Source organism: Ranitomeya variabilis, chromosome 7 (genome assembly GCF_051348905.1).
Source record: "Ranitomeya variabilis isolate aRanVar5 chromosome 7, aRanVar5.hap1, whole genome shotgun sequence".
Classification (NCBI taxonomy): Eukaryota; Metazoa; Chordata; class Amphibia; order Anura; family Dendrobatidae; genus Ranitomeya; species Ranitomeya variabilis.
Window position 1 is genome coordinate 196611192 of NC_135238.1, and position 14560 is coordinate 196625751.

A 14560-nucleotide genomic window follows, 5' to 3' on the forward strand; every position below is an offset into this window, starting at 1 on the left:
ATTGCATACTTAGGTTCACATTACCATCCGCTCCCAGCACCAGAGAGTCCTGATAACATGCACTGTGCACGCTGTGAAGATTCACATGTCTGCAGTCAGATAATGTGACTGCAGACTTGAGCACCAAGCCTGGACAACCCCTGTAATATTAGTGACAACACAATGTATTAAGTTGTTAAAGTCCTGGAAAACCCCTTTAACACTTAAAATATTTTAATTTTTTTACATTAATTGATAATGTATTTGTGTTTATTCTGGAAAAGGACTGTGAAATCATAGAGGATGGAAAGAAACATGTCCTCATATTATATAACTGCAAACTGGATATGGCAGGCGAGGTTTCCTTCCAGGCTGCTAATGCCAAAAACGAGGCTAATCTCAAAGTGAAAGGTAGGTTTAAATCCTATAAATTCTATAAATGTGTAATAGCAAGGATCAGATTATTATTTTCATATATTTTTACACATCTTCAACAGATTGCAAAGATTAGTATCTGTACACACATATATATATATATATATATATATATATATATATATATATATATATATATATATATATATATAGATGTTATTTTATTGTTTATTTTTTTAATCAGTGAGCCCATTCTAACTTATGGCATTGTATGTAATCACAGAACTTCCACTCATCTTCATTACTCCACTCACTGATGTCAAGGTGTATGAAAAAGATGAAGCAAGATTTGAATGTGAGACTTCCAGGTTGTCTAAGACTTACCGTTGGCTAAAAGGATCCCAAGAACTTCAGGCAGATGACAAGTATGAACTTCTTGCTGAAAGCACAAGACACTCTCTGGTAATCAAGTCTGTTGCATTTGAAGATGAAGCTAAATACATGTTTGAAGCAGAAGATAAGAGAACTAGTGGAAAACTCATCATTGAAGGTTTGTTATTATGCATTTTTTGTATTTCTTTTTCCAAAACATTATATTAATGATAAAGTTGAGTGAATGTCTAGAAATTCAATTTGGACAGATTCACTAAATTCAGAGGAAATATTGACTGGAAATATTATTCGAATTGAAGTGGCTGGGAAGAGATTTAAAAATTTTACACTCACTTCTCGTCAACTCTCCCCAAACCTGTCCCACCACCCCTGGTCCTACCATCTGCCGGTCTATCTTCCTTCTGACCAGGTCTTCTATTTACTAGTCACCATGTCATTGAGGTGCATTGTGCCTCACATGATGGCATGGGGCCTAGTGAATGGAAAATCCAGCCGGAAGAATGATGAAGGCTAAAAGACAGAGGATAGAAGAGCTGAATAGAGGAACAGTGATGGTGGGAAATATACGAGGAGGGCTGAAGACAGGTGAGTATACAAATTTTTTGTAATCTCTACCTGTACTTCTATAATCCAGTGAAATGGTGGCCCACCTGCTGCCATTTTGCTACAATCACCCAAAGCAAATCTAAAAAAAATTAGATTCTTTTGAATCCGTTTTTTTTTAAACAGATTAGCCTCAAATCGGTTTGCTCATTTCTAATGAAAATTACTTTCATGACAGATCTAAATGCTTCAAGAAAATAAAAATATACCTCATAGATAATTTGGAGCCATTTGTTATCAGCCATCAGTCATAACAATCAGTTTAGTTGAACATAAATCTTTGGATTTCACCGCAAACTTTATAATGTATTTATGCATTTATATAATGGTGCATATGTGCTTGTTGCAGGCATTCGTCTCGAATTTGTAACACCACTCAAAGATGTAACTGTTAAAGAACAAGAAACAGCTGAATTCACTATCGAGTTATCTCATGAAAATATACAAGTGAGTTGGTTCAAGAATGACCAACACCTTCATCCTAGCAAGTCCGTGTCCATGCATGACGATGGCAAATTCCACAGTATCAAATTCAAGGATGTCACTTTGGATGACACTTCTCTAATTAAGGTTGAAGCTATGGGAAAGACAAATGATGCTAAGCTTACAGTGCTTGGTAAGTTTGGATATACAATATGTCTTGATACAACCTGCTAAAATGTATCCTAAAACTTGATATTTATAATTGCGTCTTGCCTGCAGAGGGAGATCCCTATTTCGTAACCAAGCTTCAAGACTACACTGCTGTAGAGAAAGATGAAGTTGTGCTACTCTGTGAAGTCAGCAAATCCAAAGCATCAGTAAAATGGCTCAAGGATGGACAGGAAATAATCCCATCCAAAAATGTCACAATTAAAACAGATGGAAAGAAACGTATTCTTACCATCAAAAAGGCTTCAAAGAAGGATATTGGTGAATACACTTGTGATTGTGGTACTGACCAAACCACTGCCAAGCTCAACATTGAAGGTGACTTAATATAAGCCATTAACTAATACTCATCATTTTGTATAGTGAGATTTATTTTTATGACACCTATTTTTTTCCTTGTCATCCTTAGAACGAGACATTAAAGTTGTCCGCCCTCTGTACAGTGTTGAGGTCATAGAAACAGAAACTGCTCGATTTGAGACTGAAATCTCTGAAGAAGAGGTCCATGCCAACTGGAAATTGAAAGGAGATGCTTTACATTCTTCTCCAGTAAGTATTTTTAGCATTCGCTAAATTTGGTTCTATCTACCTTTTCTTGGTGTTTTTTAAAAAATGTTTCAGTGTTTTATATTGTACTTTATTTTTACACTAATAAATAAACGTTGTGTAACATCTAATGACATAATTGTATAAGCATACCGTGGGTTTATAATTAAAAAAATACCTGAATAAAGTAATCTGTGAAAAAAAGACTTATTCAACTAAATAACCACACCCCCACCTACATATAATTTACAGACCATCCAGAAAGTCATGGTTATCACAGTCTTCAGCACTACCTCTGAATAGTATGAAAAGTACATAAAACAATTCACGCATATATCAAGCGTTTACCCTGCCATTAGTGATCACAAATAAAGTTATATCTCAGTACGAGTACATTAAACAGTTTAGAATACATTAAAATTGTTTACGTATGTAAGTATATAAAAGGATTAAATAAGTTAAGCAGAGGAGACAAAAAAAAGAAAGAAAATAAATTGTTGAACTGATTTTTTTAATTACAATAAATGTATTTGTTTAGGATTGTGAAATCAAAGAAGAAGGCAAAAAGCATTTCCTCATTCTTTACAATGTCCATTTGGACCAGGCTGGTGGAGTAGATTTCCAAGCTGCCAATGCAAAATCTAGTGCACATCTCAAAGTTAAAGGTAATGTATTGCAATAACTAAAATACAGTTATAGAATTAAAAAATAATATCCAAAGAGGTTTGAAAATCTTGTAAATCATATATAGTATAAAAAAATATCAAATTCACTGCATGTATGAAATTGTTCCGATTCCGCTCTACTGATGGCTGGCAGTATGTCATTCAGTCATTTCAGAGAAAAAGAAAAATAGGAGCTGAAACTTCTGAGGTAATTAAAATATGATTTTCGTTATTAGTATTCCATTAAAAAGTTACTTTACGGTCCTCGCAGACTCCTCTGACGCGTTTCCGGAACTATCCACGCCCTTAGTCATAAGATCATGTCTATGACTAAGGGCGGGGACAATGCCATAAAACAGCGTCAGATGGGCCCACCAGGACAGCAAAATAACTTTTTAAGGAAATAATAATAAAGAAAATCGTATTTTGTATTTTAATTACGTCAGCAGTGTTAAATTAGATATAATGTTGTTATTTTTGCTATTCTATTGTGGATATATAGTATATGAAACGTATAGAAAAGACTAAAACTAATTGCTCTGAAAATGTTGCACCATTATTGATACCATGGATGCTTATCTAATAAGCTGTTATGAAACATGATAGTTACAAAGAAAGACTTGCTGTGTTGGCATGTTAACTGCTGATTGTGAGAGCGTTATCGTTACAATTTTGGAAACTGCCAAGAGTTTGATGGACAGTAGCAGATACGTTAGCCAGGTGCCACCTGTTTCTGTCCAATAGCAAGTTTGCTATTTTAGAAGGGATATGCCATATGTAGAAAAAAGACATATGGTTGATTGGCGGGCGGACAGATGCTACAGACATACTGTATACTGCTGACTTTGCTCAATGTAAGGAAACACCGTATGCAAATTATAGTAGGTCCCACCTCTTAGTAGCTGCTGGTGGCCACAGTCAGTGTAGACTTTAAATAGTTTCAGTGCAGCACTCAGCATCCTGAAGGGAAGCCGCAATGGAAATTGGAGGGTAAGGGGCCTGTGCTGTCCTGTGGAGGAGGATTTTAATGGAAAATGTCTTCTTCTGTTGGAAAAGCCCGTGTAATTGGCCTGCTAAGGCCCTTGAAGGATGTGACTGTAACAGCTGGGGAAACGGCTACCTTTGAGTGTGAGCTTTCTTATGAAGGGATCCCCGTAGAGTGGTTTCTCAATGGACAAAAACTGGAACCAAGTGATAAGGTAAGGAAAGCTTTAACAATTTATAAATATAAAAAAGTATTAATATATGTCAACTTTCTAACTCACTATATATATATATTCATACGTATTTATATATATATATATATATAGTGACAAGTTTTTGCTTAATCAAATACCACAAATTTATATTAGCTAAATGCATGTAGTAATAATAAAATGAATAAGCAAGAATAACTGAAGTATTAGCATTATGTACATTTTACAGTTTTATTTATCCTACAAAACTTATTTAAAAAATTACAATATTTTTAATTATTTGGTCGATATTCCATCCATGATAAGTAATGTGTAGCAAAATACCTTTCTTGATTAGTTTTTCATTCACTTGATAACTGTAGTAAAGTATTGTGCTTATATGGGAATTAGTAGGCTTAAAATTCCATTTCAGGCAATTGACAGCATAACTTTGTGTCCAGATTTGCACTCCAAGTGCTCTCTCGGATGCTATTTTTATCCCAGCTTCAAGTGCTCCTTTTACATGTCAAGATACCAGAGCCCTAAGTAATTGAAAAAACATTAATCTATCCTGACTATGTTAGTTAGCAGCTATATAAATAATGCTCAAGCAAGACAATTTATTTTGTATAATATCATTTCATAAAAATTTGGCAGTGCATGACGTGTATTAAAAATTTTATATTAAACATTTTGACATTTTAATTTGTATTTTTATTATTAACACTGTAATTATTATCTTTATTATTTAATAGCACTTTGTTGTTATTATTATTATTATTATTATTATTATTAAAATATTTTGCTTCCAACATTTTCAATAAAGTACTTTTGTGTAGAAAGTTGGAAAAATGTCACTGTTCGGGAGAGATAATAATAATGAGTGCAGGATAGCTTATAAGTTGCATAAAATAATACATATATTAGTTTTTTACCAGTTTTATATCATTTTCCTCTTTTTTTTCGAAATTCACAATTTAAAAACTATACAGCATGTTATTTTTTTTACTCAATACAATTTAGTTATTTGAATTGGTTGATAATTCACAGACACAAAACATATGTTTAAATACCTGTTGAAAATTGTGTGTGCTTATTTTTACTGTCAGCTCATTGAAGATGAGTTGTTGTTTTTTTTTCAACATAAAATTTTTTTTTTGTATTGGTAGATCGTCACTCGTGCTGAAGGAAAAATTCACACTATCACGCTCAGGGATGTGCAGTTGCCAGATGCTGGAGAAATAACACTCACTGCAAAAGACTTCAAGACACAGGCCAGCTTGATTGTGAGAGGTAAATTAGTAACTTTCAATTTTTCATTTCACAATGGTAGCACAAAGAGCACTTGTTAACCAATTTTCAAACCTTGTAGAACCTCCAGTTGAATTTACCAAACCTCTTGAGGACCAAACAGTAGAAGAGGAAGCCACTGCCATACTTGAGTGCGAGCTGTCCAGGGAAAATGCTGAGGTTAAATGGTTTAAGAATGGTCAAGAAATCCACAAGACCAAGAAATATGACATTATTGCTGATGGCAGAGTCAGAAGACTTATCATCCATGGCTGCACAATGGATGACGCACGGACATATACCTGTGATGCCAAGGAATTCAAGACATCTGCATTCTTGAATGTAGAGCGTAAGTTTCAATCCTTAAACACAAGTTTAGGACTATTTATATAATAAATGACGTGCATGAGTTTTAAGCTCAGGGTATTTAAATATTATAGTTAACTCGTTACTTGCCAAAGTTCGAAAACAGATGCAGAATTATAAAAAAAATATTTAATACTAACCCAAATTATACTCTTTTTACACAGCTCCATTTGTGGAATTCACCAAACCCCTTACTGACATTGAAGTTAAAGAGAAGGAAACTGCTCGCTTCGAATGTGAAATTTCCCGTGAAAGTGCCACGGTATTAATTTACTATTTATCTTTATGTGCTGTGTGCACTGCCAGAAGTGAAATATATTCAGTTTTTTAATCCTTACCCTAACTGTAATTTTTTAACTCTAAAGGCCCGTTGGTTCAAAGACGGAATTGAAATTCGAAAGGGCAAGAAATATGATATAATTTCTAAAGGAGTGACTCGTGCTTTAGTTGTGAGCAAATGCATATTTGATGATGAAGCTGAGTATGTCTGTGAATCAAAAATGGCAAGAACCTCTGGACTACTTACAGTCATTGGTAAGCAATAGCTATACACCATAATCATTCAAAACAATATGAAAATGTAACATGCTATGCATCAATGGTCTGCTTTGTCCAAATTCACTCTTGTGTTTTGTGTATTTTCTATGAATTTTCAGAGGAAGAAGCAGTTTTTACCAAAAATCTCCCCAATATTGAATCATGTGAATCAGATTCTGTCAAACTTGTTTGTGAGGTCTCAAAGGCCAGCGCTGATGTCACCTGGTTCAAAGGAGATGCTGAGATACCAGATGGCGGAAGATATGAGCATATTGCTGAGGGCAGAAAGAGAGTTTTGATCATTAATAGTATCAACTTGGATGATGCTGGAGAATACAACTGTAGATTGCCAAGTTCCCAAACAACAGGAAAACTTGGAATAAAAGGTACGAAATATCTTGATCTTATTTAATGTGAGATAAAATGTGTTCTTATTAATAATACATCATAGTAATCTCATTTTCTTCATCTTTAAAGAACTTGCTGCCGAGTTCATTTCCAGACCACAGAACATTGAGGTACTAGAAGGAGATAAAGCAGAATTTGTCTGCTCGGTTTCAAAAGAAGCTTTTGAAGTCCAATGGGTTAAGAGTGATGTGGTCCTCGAATCTGGGGATAAGTATGACATCACTTCTGATGGCAAGAGGAGAATTCTTGTTGTTAAGGATGCAGTGCCAAAAGAAGATGACGGAGTCTATGCTGTCATGATTGGACAATCCAGAGCACCAGCAGAATTGACAGTGATTGGTAAGTTCTAAGATATCTATAAAATCTAATATTTTCCAATAGAGAATCTCTTGGCAAAACATTTAATTTTATCAAACATTCTCCTTAATGATAAGTTTCGAAATCCTAAAAGTACAATCTGAATGGTATGCTTTAGCTATTTGTTATACTTTATCAGGCTAGAAAATATATGCCATTTAGAGATAAACTGGTCCAATCCTTTGTTGCATCTGCACTTCACATCTGTGGCTGGCATCTCCTGGGCATCCTTGTTGACCCCTAGGCCCCACAACTTCATGCTGTTGTGCCTTGATGCATGCTTGATGGTGTTGTGTAAGGCCAAGTGAAGTAGTGTCTCCTAATCAACACAGCTGCCCAAGAGATGCCCTGCTATTATGTTATATATTGTTAGGGACAAAGCCACAATGACTTACCACTGAATATTTTGTTTTGCAGAGAGACTTAGGATTGTCACTCCTGTTAAGGACCAACAAGCTAAAGAAGGACAAGAACTTGTCTTTAACTGTGAAGTCAACACTGAAGGGGCCAAAGCCAAATGGTTCAAAAATGACGAAACAATATTTGACAGTCCCAAATATGTGATGGTACACAAAGATTTAGTTTATACTCTTAGAATAAGAGATGCTCAACTAGATGACCAAGCCACTTACACTGTACAACTGAGTAACCACAGAGGTGAACAAGCAAAGTCTTCTGGAGCTTTAACTGTTTCAGGTATGTAGCTAGTGAGCATAGTGAGCATTTTTTTCAATAATTCTTCCCCTATATCAGATTGCAATGAGTTAAGTGATTTCTCATCTCATATTTCAGAAGAGGATTTGAGGATTATTGAACCTATTGAAGATATTGAGACAATGGAGAAAAAATCAGTCACTTTCTGCTGCAAAGTCAATCGTCCAAATGCAACAGTCATGTGGATGAAGAATGGACAGGAAGTTGTTTTGGACAGAAGAGTTTTGTACAAAGTTGACAAATTCAAACATTCTCTTATTATCAAAGACTGTGGCTTTGTCGATGAAGGTGAATACACTGTCATTGCTGGACAAGACAGGGCAGTAGCAGAGCTTTTGATCACAGAAGCCCCAGCAGATTTTGTACAGCAACTACAAGACCAAACTGTTATTGAATTTGAGGATGCAGTTTTCACTTGCCAACTCTCTAAGGAGAAAGCAGCCGTGAAATGGTACAGGAATGGCCGTGAACTTAGAGGAAACAAGAAGTAAGATCATTGTGCATTTTATTATTATTTTTATAATGAATATAGAGTTTCACGTGTTGTACCTTTTATTTATATATTTAAATTCTTTCTTAAGATACCAATTTGAGAAAGATGGAAGCCTCCATAGACTTATCATTAAAGACTGCAGACCAGAAGATGAATGTGAATATTCATGTGGAATTGATGAAAGGAAAACCAGAGCTAGACTTTTTGTTGAAGGTACAATTTTAACAATTTTGAATCCATTATTTCTGAAAAAAAATTAAAAATCTATTATCCACATTGAATTTCTCTTTGGAAATGTAATTTTTTCCTAATTTTTATTTAGAAATTCCAATTGAGATTATTAGGCCACCACTTGATGTCTTTGAAGCACCAGGCTCAGATGTCATTTTTGAGGTTGAGCTAAACAAGGACAGAGTTGAAGTAAAATGGTTGAGAAATAACATGATCATCGTCCAAGGAGACAAACATCAAATGATGAGTGAAGGAAAAATACACAGAATGCAAGTGTGTGAAATCAGACCTCGCGATCAGGGTGAATATAGATTTATTGCCAAAGATAAAGAAGCAAGAGCAAAACTAGAGTTAGCAGGTACAGTACTATTTAACAGATACTATGATAATTATGAATTTGAGTTTTTAAACTTTAAAAGTTGATCTAACTTTATGCATTTACCACATTATTTCCTTAACAGCTGTGCCAAAGATCAAGACAGCAGACCAGAACATTGTGATTGATGCTGGAAAGCCACTTACAATGTCTGTACCATATGATGCCTATCCAAAAGCAGAAGCTGAATGGCATAGAGGAGATGCGACTTTGCCTGATACATATGTTGATACAACAGCAAATACCACAAGCTTCAGAATCCCTGAAACAAAGAAAGCTGATAAAGGACACTATACGATCATAATACAAAATAAACATGGCAAGGCAGAGGCACATATTAATTTAGATGTAATTGGTAAGTTATGTTTGAATGCCGCCAGGATCTTTAAAATTTAAAACAATTTAATTAGGCTTTTAATAACAAAAAACCTACGATAATTTTTTTCAGATGTTCCTGGACCTGTTAGAAATCTTGAAGTTGTTGACACCTACGATGGAGAAGTCAGTCTGGCATGGGAAGAACCACAGAGTGACGGCGGCAGTAAAATCACTGGTTATATTGTTGAGAGAAGAGACATTAAGCGTAAGACTTGGGTTCTTGTCACCGACCATGCAGATAGCTGTGAGTACACAGTTACTGGACTCCAGAAGGGTGGAGTGGAATATCTCTTCCGTGTCAGTGCCAAGAACAGAGTAGGTGCTGGAGAACCTGTAGAAACAGATAAACCTGTTGAAGCCAAGAGCAAGTTCGGTAAGCACTAAACAACAATTGTGCAAGACAGGTAATTCCCATTATGTTATAGATTAGGATAACTATCATATAAATTAATGTTTTATAGATGTTCCAGGACCTCCTTTGAATGTCGATATTTGTGATGTCAATCGCTTTGGTGCATCACTGACCTGGGAACCACCAGAGTACGATGGTGGATCTGAAATAACAGCATACATCATTGAACTGCGCGACAGGGCTTCAATCAAATGGGATGCTGCCATGATTACTAAACCAGATGAACTTGGAGCTACTCTTAATGATGTTGTGGAGAACAAGGAGTACATCTTCAGAGTGAGAGCTGAAAATCAAGCTGGAGTTGGCAAACCAAGTGCAGCAACACGTGCTGTGAAGATCAGGGATCCCATTGGTATGCCCTGCTAATGTAACATTACTAACGGAAATTTTAGAGGTTCTGGATAACTAAACATGTCATTTTTTATTATAGAAAAACCAAGTCCTCCTATCAACCTTACCCATTCTAATCAAACCAAAGAATCTGTTCAGCTTACATGGGAACCTCCTCTACAGGATGGAGGAAGCCCAGTATTAGGCTATATTATTGAAAGATGCGAAGAAGGTACAGACAAGTGGATTCGTTGTAACATGAGACTCGCACCTGATCTTACATACAAGGTATGTTTAAAAACATTGTCTGAATTCAAATTTGGGATTTAGATTATGGTAGCCATTTTTCATGAAAAGTAGAATTTTACAGTTTATAACCTGATTGATTATTCCTATTAGGTGAATGGATTGAAGGCCGGGGCTAAGTATTTCTATAGAGTTTCTGCAGAGAATGCTGCTGGCATATCAGATCCTACTGAAAGCCTAGGACCACTTACTGCAGATGATCCTCACTGTAAGTATATCAAGTGCTTTCAAAAATATTAATTTTAAATATAGATATTTGCAAATGAATGTACTCACATGTTAAATGTCTAATTTTCTTTTTTAGCACATCCTACCATGGATTTAAGTGCCTTCAAAAATGGGCTTGAAGTAATTGTGCCTGAACCTCTTAAAATACACGTTCCTATCACTGGTTACCCAACTCCTACTGCAGTATGGTCAGTAAATGGCACAGTCTTGGAAAGCAATGAACGTGTTAAGATAGACACAACTGCAACTTTTGCAGAGCTTGTCATTTCTCCAAGTGAGCGCCCTGACAAAGGAATTTATACATTAGAACTTCAAAATACTGTGACATCGGTCTCTGGAGAAATTGACGTTAATGTTATTGGTAAGTGCTGATAGAATTTATTTTTTCTCTACTCATAATCCTGACAAAGTTTCTTCTTACTAATTCGTTGTTATGAAAATTTTCATAGCTCGTCCAAGCGCTCCAAAAGAGCTCAAGGTTGGAGAACTCACAAGGAGCACTGTTAATCTGTCCTGGGAAGCACCTGAGAATGATGGAGGCAGTCCATTGACTGGATATCTTATAGAGAAACGAGAAGTCAGCAAGAAGACTTGGGCTAGGGTAAGTAATGAGCTAAAATTCATTTTGTAGGGATTTCATTGTTTACCACCAAGTGATCAAAAGGTAATGGCAATGTGTGAATAAATTTCATTTTACACACTTTTAGTCTTGATATTATGGAACTATGCTGATAATACTTTACCCTCCAAGGGCTGAATCTGTGCCACATATAGAGCAGAACATTTGGCTATCAGCTCATTTTTGGGATGGCTTAATTATTGAATAAAGCCAGGCTTACAAGTTACAGCAATGGGCCAGTTGTGCGCGGTGCGTTCAAGAGCCACACTATTTACTGCGAATTACAACAGTTGTGTGGCAAGCATCAGTGAAGCACATGAATGCCATGTGCTTCATCTGTACTTGCCACAAATTTATTCTACTTCATCCTAAACCATATGATATTTTGCAAGCCAGTTTTCATACTCATGGCATAATACCACCCCAGACAAAATTTTTAGAAATTTACATGAAATATATTTTTAAAAGCAAAATTTGTATTATTTACTATTAACCATTAAACATGTTCTTTTGTGAACATGTGTCCATTTAAATACAAATAGATTTTTTTTATGTTGTTTTCTTTCGTAGGTCCAAGACAATGTCCTTGACCAGGAGTTCACCATTTCTGACCTTATTCAAGGCAGAGAATATCTGTTCCGTGTTTCAGCTTGCAATAAGTGTGGCCCAGGAGAACCTGCATACATTGATGAACCAGTAAATATGTCTGCACCAGCAAGTAAGTTAATATTTTTATTACATTTTTTGAAAACTACAATTTTTTAAACGTAGACTGAGCAATATTGTTCAGTATACTACTTAACAAAGTGTCCTAATTCTTCTTCCATCACAGCCATTCCTGACCCACCTGAAAATGTTAAGTGGAGAGATCCATCTTCTAAAGGAATATTCCTAACATGGGAACCACCTAAGTATGATGGCGGTTCACGCCTCAAGGGTTATCTGGTAGAAAAATGCCAACGTGGAACTGACAAATGGGAAATTTGTGGTGACGCTGTTTTGGAAACTAAGTAAGTGTGATCTTGATTTGGAGGATAAATCTTTGTTTACAAGAAATGTAATTATTTTCTCTTTGTAACCTGGAAATTATACCTTTTTCACAGATTCCAAGTGGACAATCTCACTGAAGGTCAATGGTATGCATACCGTGTAAAAGCACTCAATAGACTAGGTGCTAGTAAACCAAGCAAGCCGACAGATGATATCCTTGCTACAGATGCTAAAGGTATATAATATTCTGGACTTGCTTATATTAGAATTCTAATATATGATTCAAAATTATTTTATAAAATAATTACAAATTTGTGCTAGTGCACAATTCTCAAAATATAAAGTATAGCATGCTCACACACACTCACTAACATACTCTACCTCTTTATTAACACAGAGGCACCTGAAATTTTCTTGGATGTTAAACTTATTGCTGGCATAACAGTGAAGGCTGGAACCAAAATTGAATTGCCAGCTACAATTACTGGCAAACCAGAACCTAAGGTTTCATGGAACAAAGCTGACTCACTGTTGAGAGTGGACAAACGAGTTACTATTGAGTCCAAACCAGGACATTCAACAGTTGTCATCACAGAGAGCACAAGAAGCGATTCTGGAACATACATCATAGAAGCAGTAAACACATCTGGCAGAGCTACAGCAGTTGTTGAAGTGAATGTTTTAGGTATAAATTTGTTTTTTCTCCACTTTTCGTTCATTTTAAAACACTTTAAAATTCAAATAGAGATGTAGAATATCTGTGCTTTTCAGGTGAACGTTTTCTTCTTTACTTGTACTATTTGCTTTATATTAACACATATTCTATATGCGCAGATAAACCTGGACCTCCAGCTGCATTTGATATTTCTGAGATTACAAATGAATCTTGTGTACTGACCTGGAACCCTCCACGAGATGATGGAGGTTCAAGAATTACCAACTACATTCTGGAACAAAAAGCAGGAGATAGTGAAATCTGGAACAAACTATCATCAACTATTAAAGAAACTCGATTTAAGGCTACAAAACTCACTGCTCTTAAGGAATACATCTTCAGAGTCAGTGCTGAAAATATGTATGGTATTGGAGAGCCTGTACAATCTCTCTCCATGACTGCGAAGTACTCATTCGGTAAGAGAATACCTGCTTACTGTGTCCATGAAATTGCAAAAATTTAGTTGTTGTAGTCAATAGGAAATAATATATTTTTTTCATATTGATTCTGCCTTACAGATCCACCTGGACAACCAACTCGTCTTGAACCTTCTGACATTACAAAAGACTCAGTGACTTTGTCCTGGAATGAACCAGATGAAGACGGTGGAAGCCCAATAACTGGATATTGGGTTGAAAGACTTGATCCTGAATCTGGAAAATGGGTCAGATGCAACAAAACTCCAGTTAAAGATCCAACATACAGGTATGCAAGCCATACCAATATGCTAATGGTCATTCTAATATTAATAAATAATCTGTAAATAACAATATATCAGTACAGTGGAAAACGTTATCCTTTTTTTTATAATCAACAGAGTTAAAGGTCTTACAAACAAAAAGAAGTATCAGTTCCGAGTTTTGGCTGAAAATCTTGCTGGTCCTGGAAAACCAAGTAGAGAGACTGAGCCTATCTTAATAAAAGACCCAATTGGTATGTTTCATTTTTAGATATAAAATTAAGCCAGTATTGCATTAATTTTTTATTTAAAATAGCATTATTATAAATGTATATTATTTTTATTTTAATGTAGATCCTCCATGGCCTCCCGGCAAACCAACAGTCAAAGATGTTGCTAAAACATCTGCCTTCTTGAACTGGTTGAAACCAGAACATGATGGTGGTGCCAAGATAGATTCCTATGTTATTGAGCTCTTGAAGACTGGAACTGATGAATGGGTTAGAGTGGCCGATGGTATTCCATCTACTGAACACTTTTTGAAAGGCCTCATGGAAAAACAGGAGTACTCATTTAGAGTTAAAGCTGTAAACAAGGCCGGAGAAAGTGAGCCTAGTGAACCAAGTGACCCAGTACTCTGCAAAGAGAGACTTAGTAAGTTGTGTCCACTTCTGGTCTAAAATAATATATCATTCTGTATAGCATTTGCATTTTTACAATATAATGACTGTATATAAAAGAGTA

General features: G+C 35.6%; 1 protein-coding gene across 1 annotated transcript in view; it reads left to right on the forward strand.

Moving 5' to 3' along the window:
• TTN (titin) overlaps window positions 1-14560 on the forward strand; it is a 285913-nt gene that overhangs the window by 188279 nt on the left and 83074 nt on the right. The window contains exons 188-219 of the mRNA XM_077272621.1: window positions 264-390; window positions 638-904; window positions 1700-1966; window positions 2053-2319; window positions 2411-2550; window positions 3086-3212; window positions 4269-4411; window positions 5557-5680; window positions 5760-6026; window positions 6208-6305; window positions 6409-6577; window positions 6700-6966; window positions 7058-7327; window positions 7763-8041; window positions 8138-8546; window positions 8641-8765; window positions 8875-9141; window positions 9245-9514; window positions 9608-9910; window positions 9999-10301; window positions 10380-10567; window positions 10679-10793; window positions 10890-11174; window positions 11263-11414; window positions 12003-12150; window positions 12265-12442; window positions 12536-12657; window positions 12820-13107; window positions 13257-13553; window positions 13656-13842; window positions 13955-14070; window positions 14171-14470. Coding sequence (XP_077128736.1) covers window positions 264-390; window positions 638-904; window positions 1700-1966; window positions 2053-2319; window positions 2411-2550; window positions 3086-3212; window positions 4269-4411; window positions 5557-5680; window positions 5760-6026; window positions 6208-6305; window positions 6409-6577; window positions 6700-6966; window positions 7058-7327; window positions 7763-8041; window positions 8138-8546; window positions 8641-8765; window positions 8875-9141; window positions 9245-9514; window positions 9608-9910; window positions 9999-10301; window positions 10380-10567; window positions 10679-10793; window positions 10890-11174; window positions 11263-11414; window positions 12003-12150; window positions 12265-12442; window positions 12536-12657; window positions 12820-13107; window positions 13257-13553; window positions 13656-13842; window positions 13955-14070; window positions 14171-14470 — 6865 coding nt within the window. The remainder of the gene's footprint in view (window positions 1-263; window positions 391-637; window positions 905-1699; window positions 1967-2052; window positions 2320-2410; window positions 2551-3085; window positions 3213-4268; window positions 4412-5556; window positions 5681-5759; window positions 6027-6207; window positions 6306-6408; window positions 6578-6699; window positions 6967-7057; window positions 7328-7762; window positions 8042-8137; window positions 8547-8640; window positions 8766-8874; window positions 9142-9244; window positions 9515-9607; window positions 9911-9998; window positions 10302-10379; window positions 10568-10678; window positions 10794-10889; window positions 11175-11262; window positions 11415-12002; window positions 12151-12264; window positions 12443-12535; window positions 12658-12819; window positions 13108-13256; window positions 13554-13655; window positions 13843-13954; window positions 14071-14170; window positions 14471-14560) is intronic.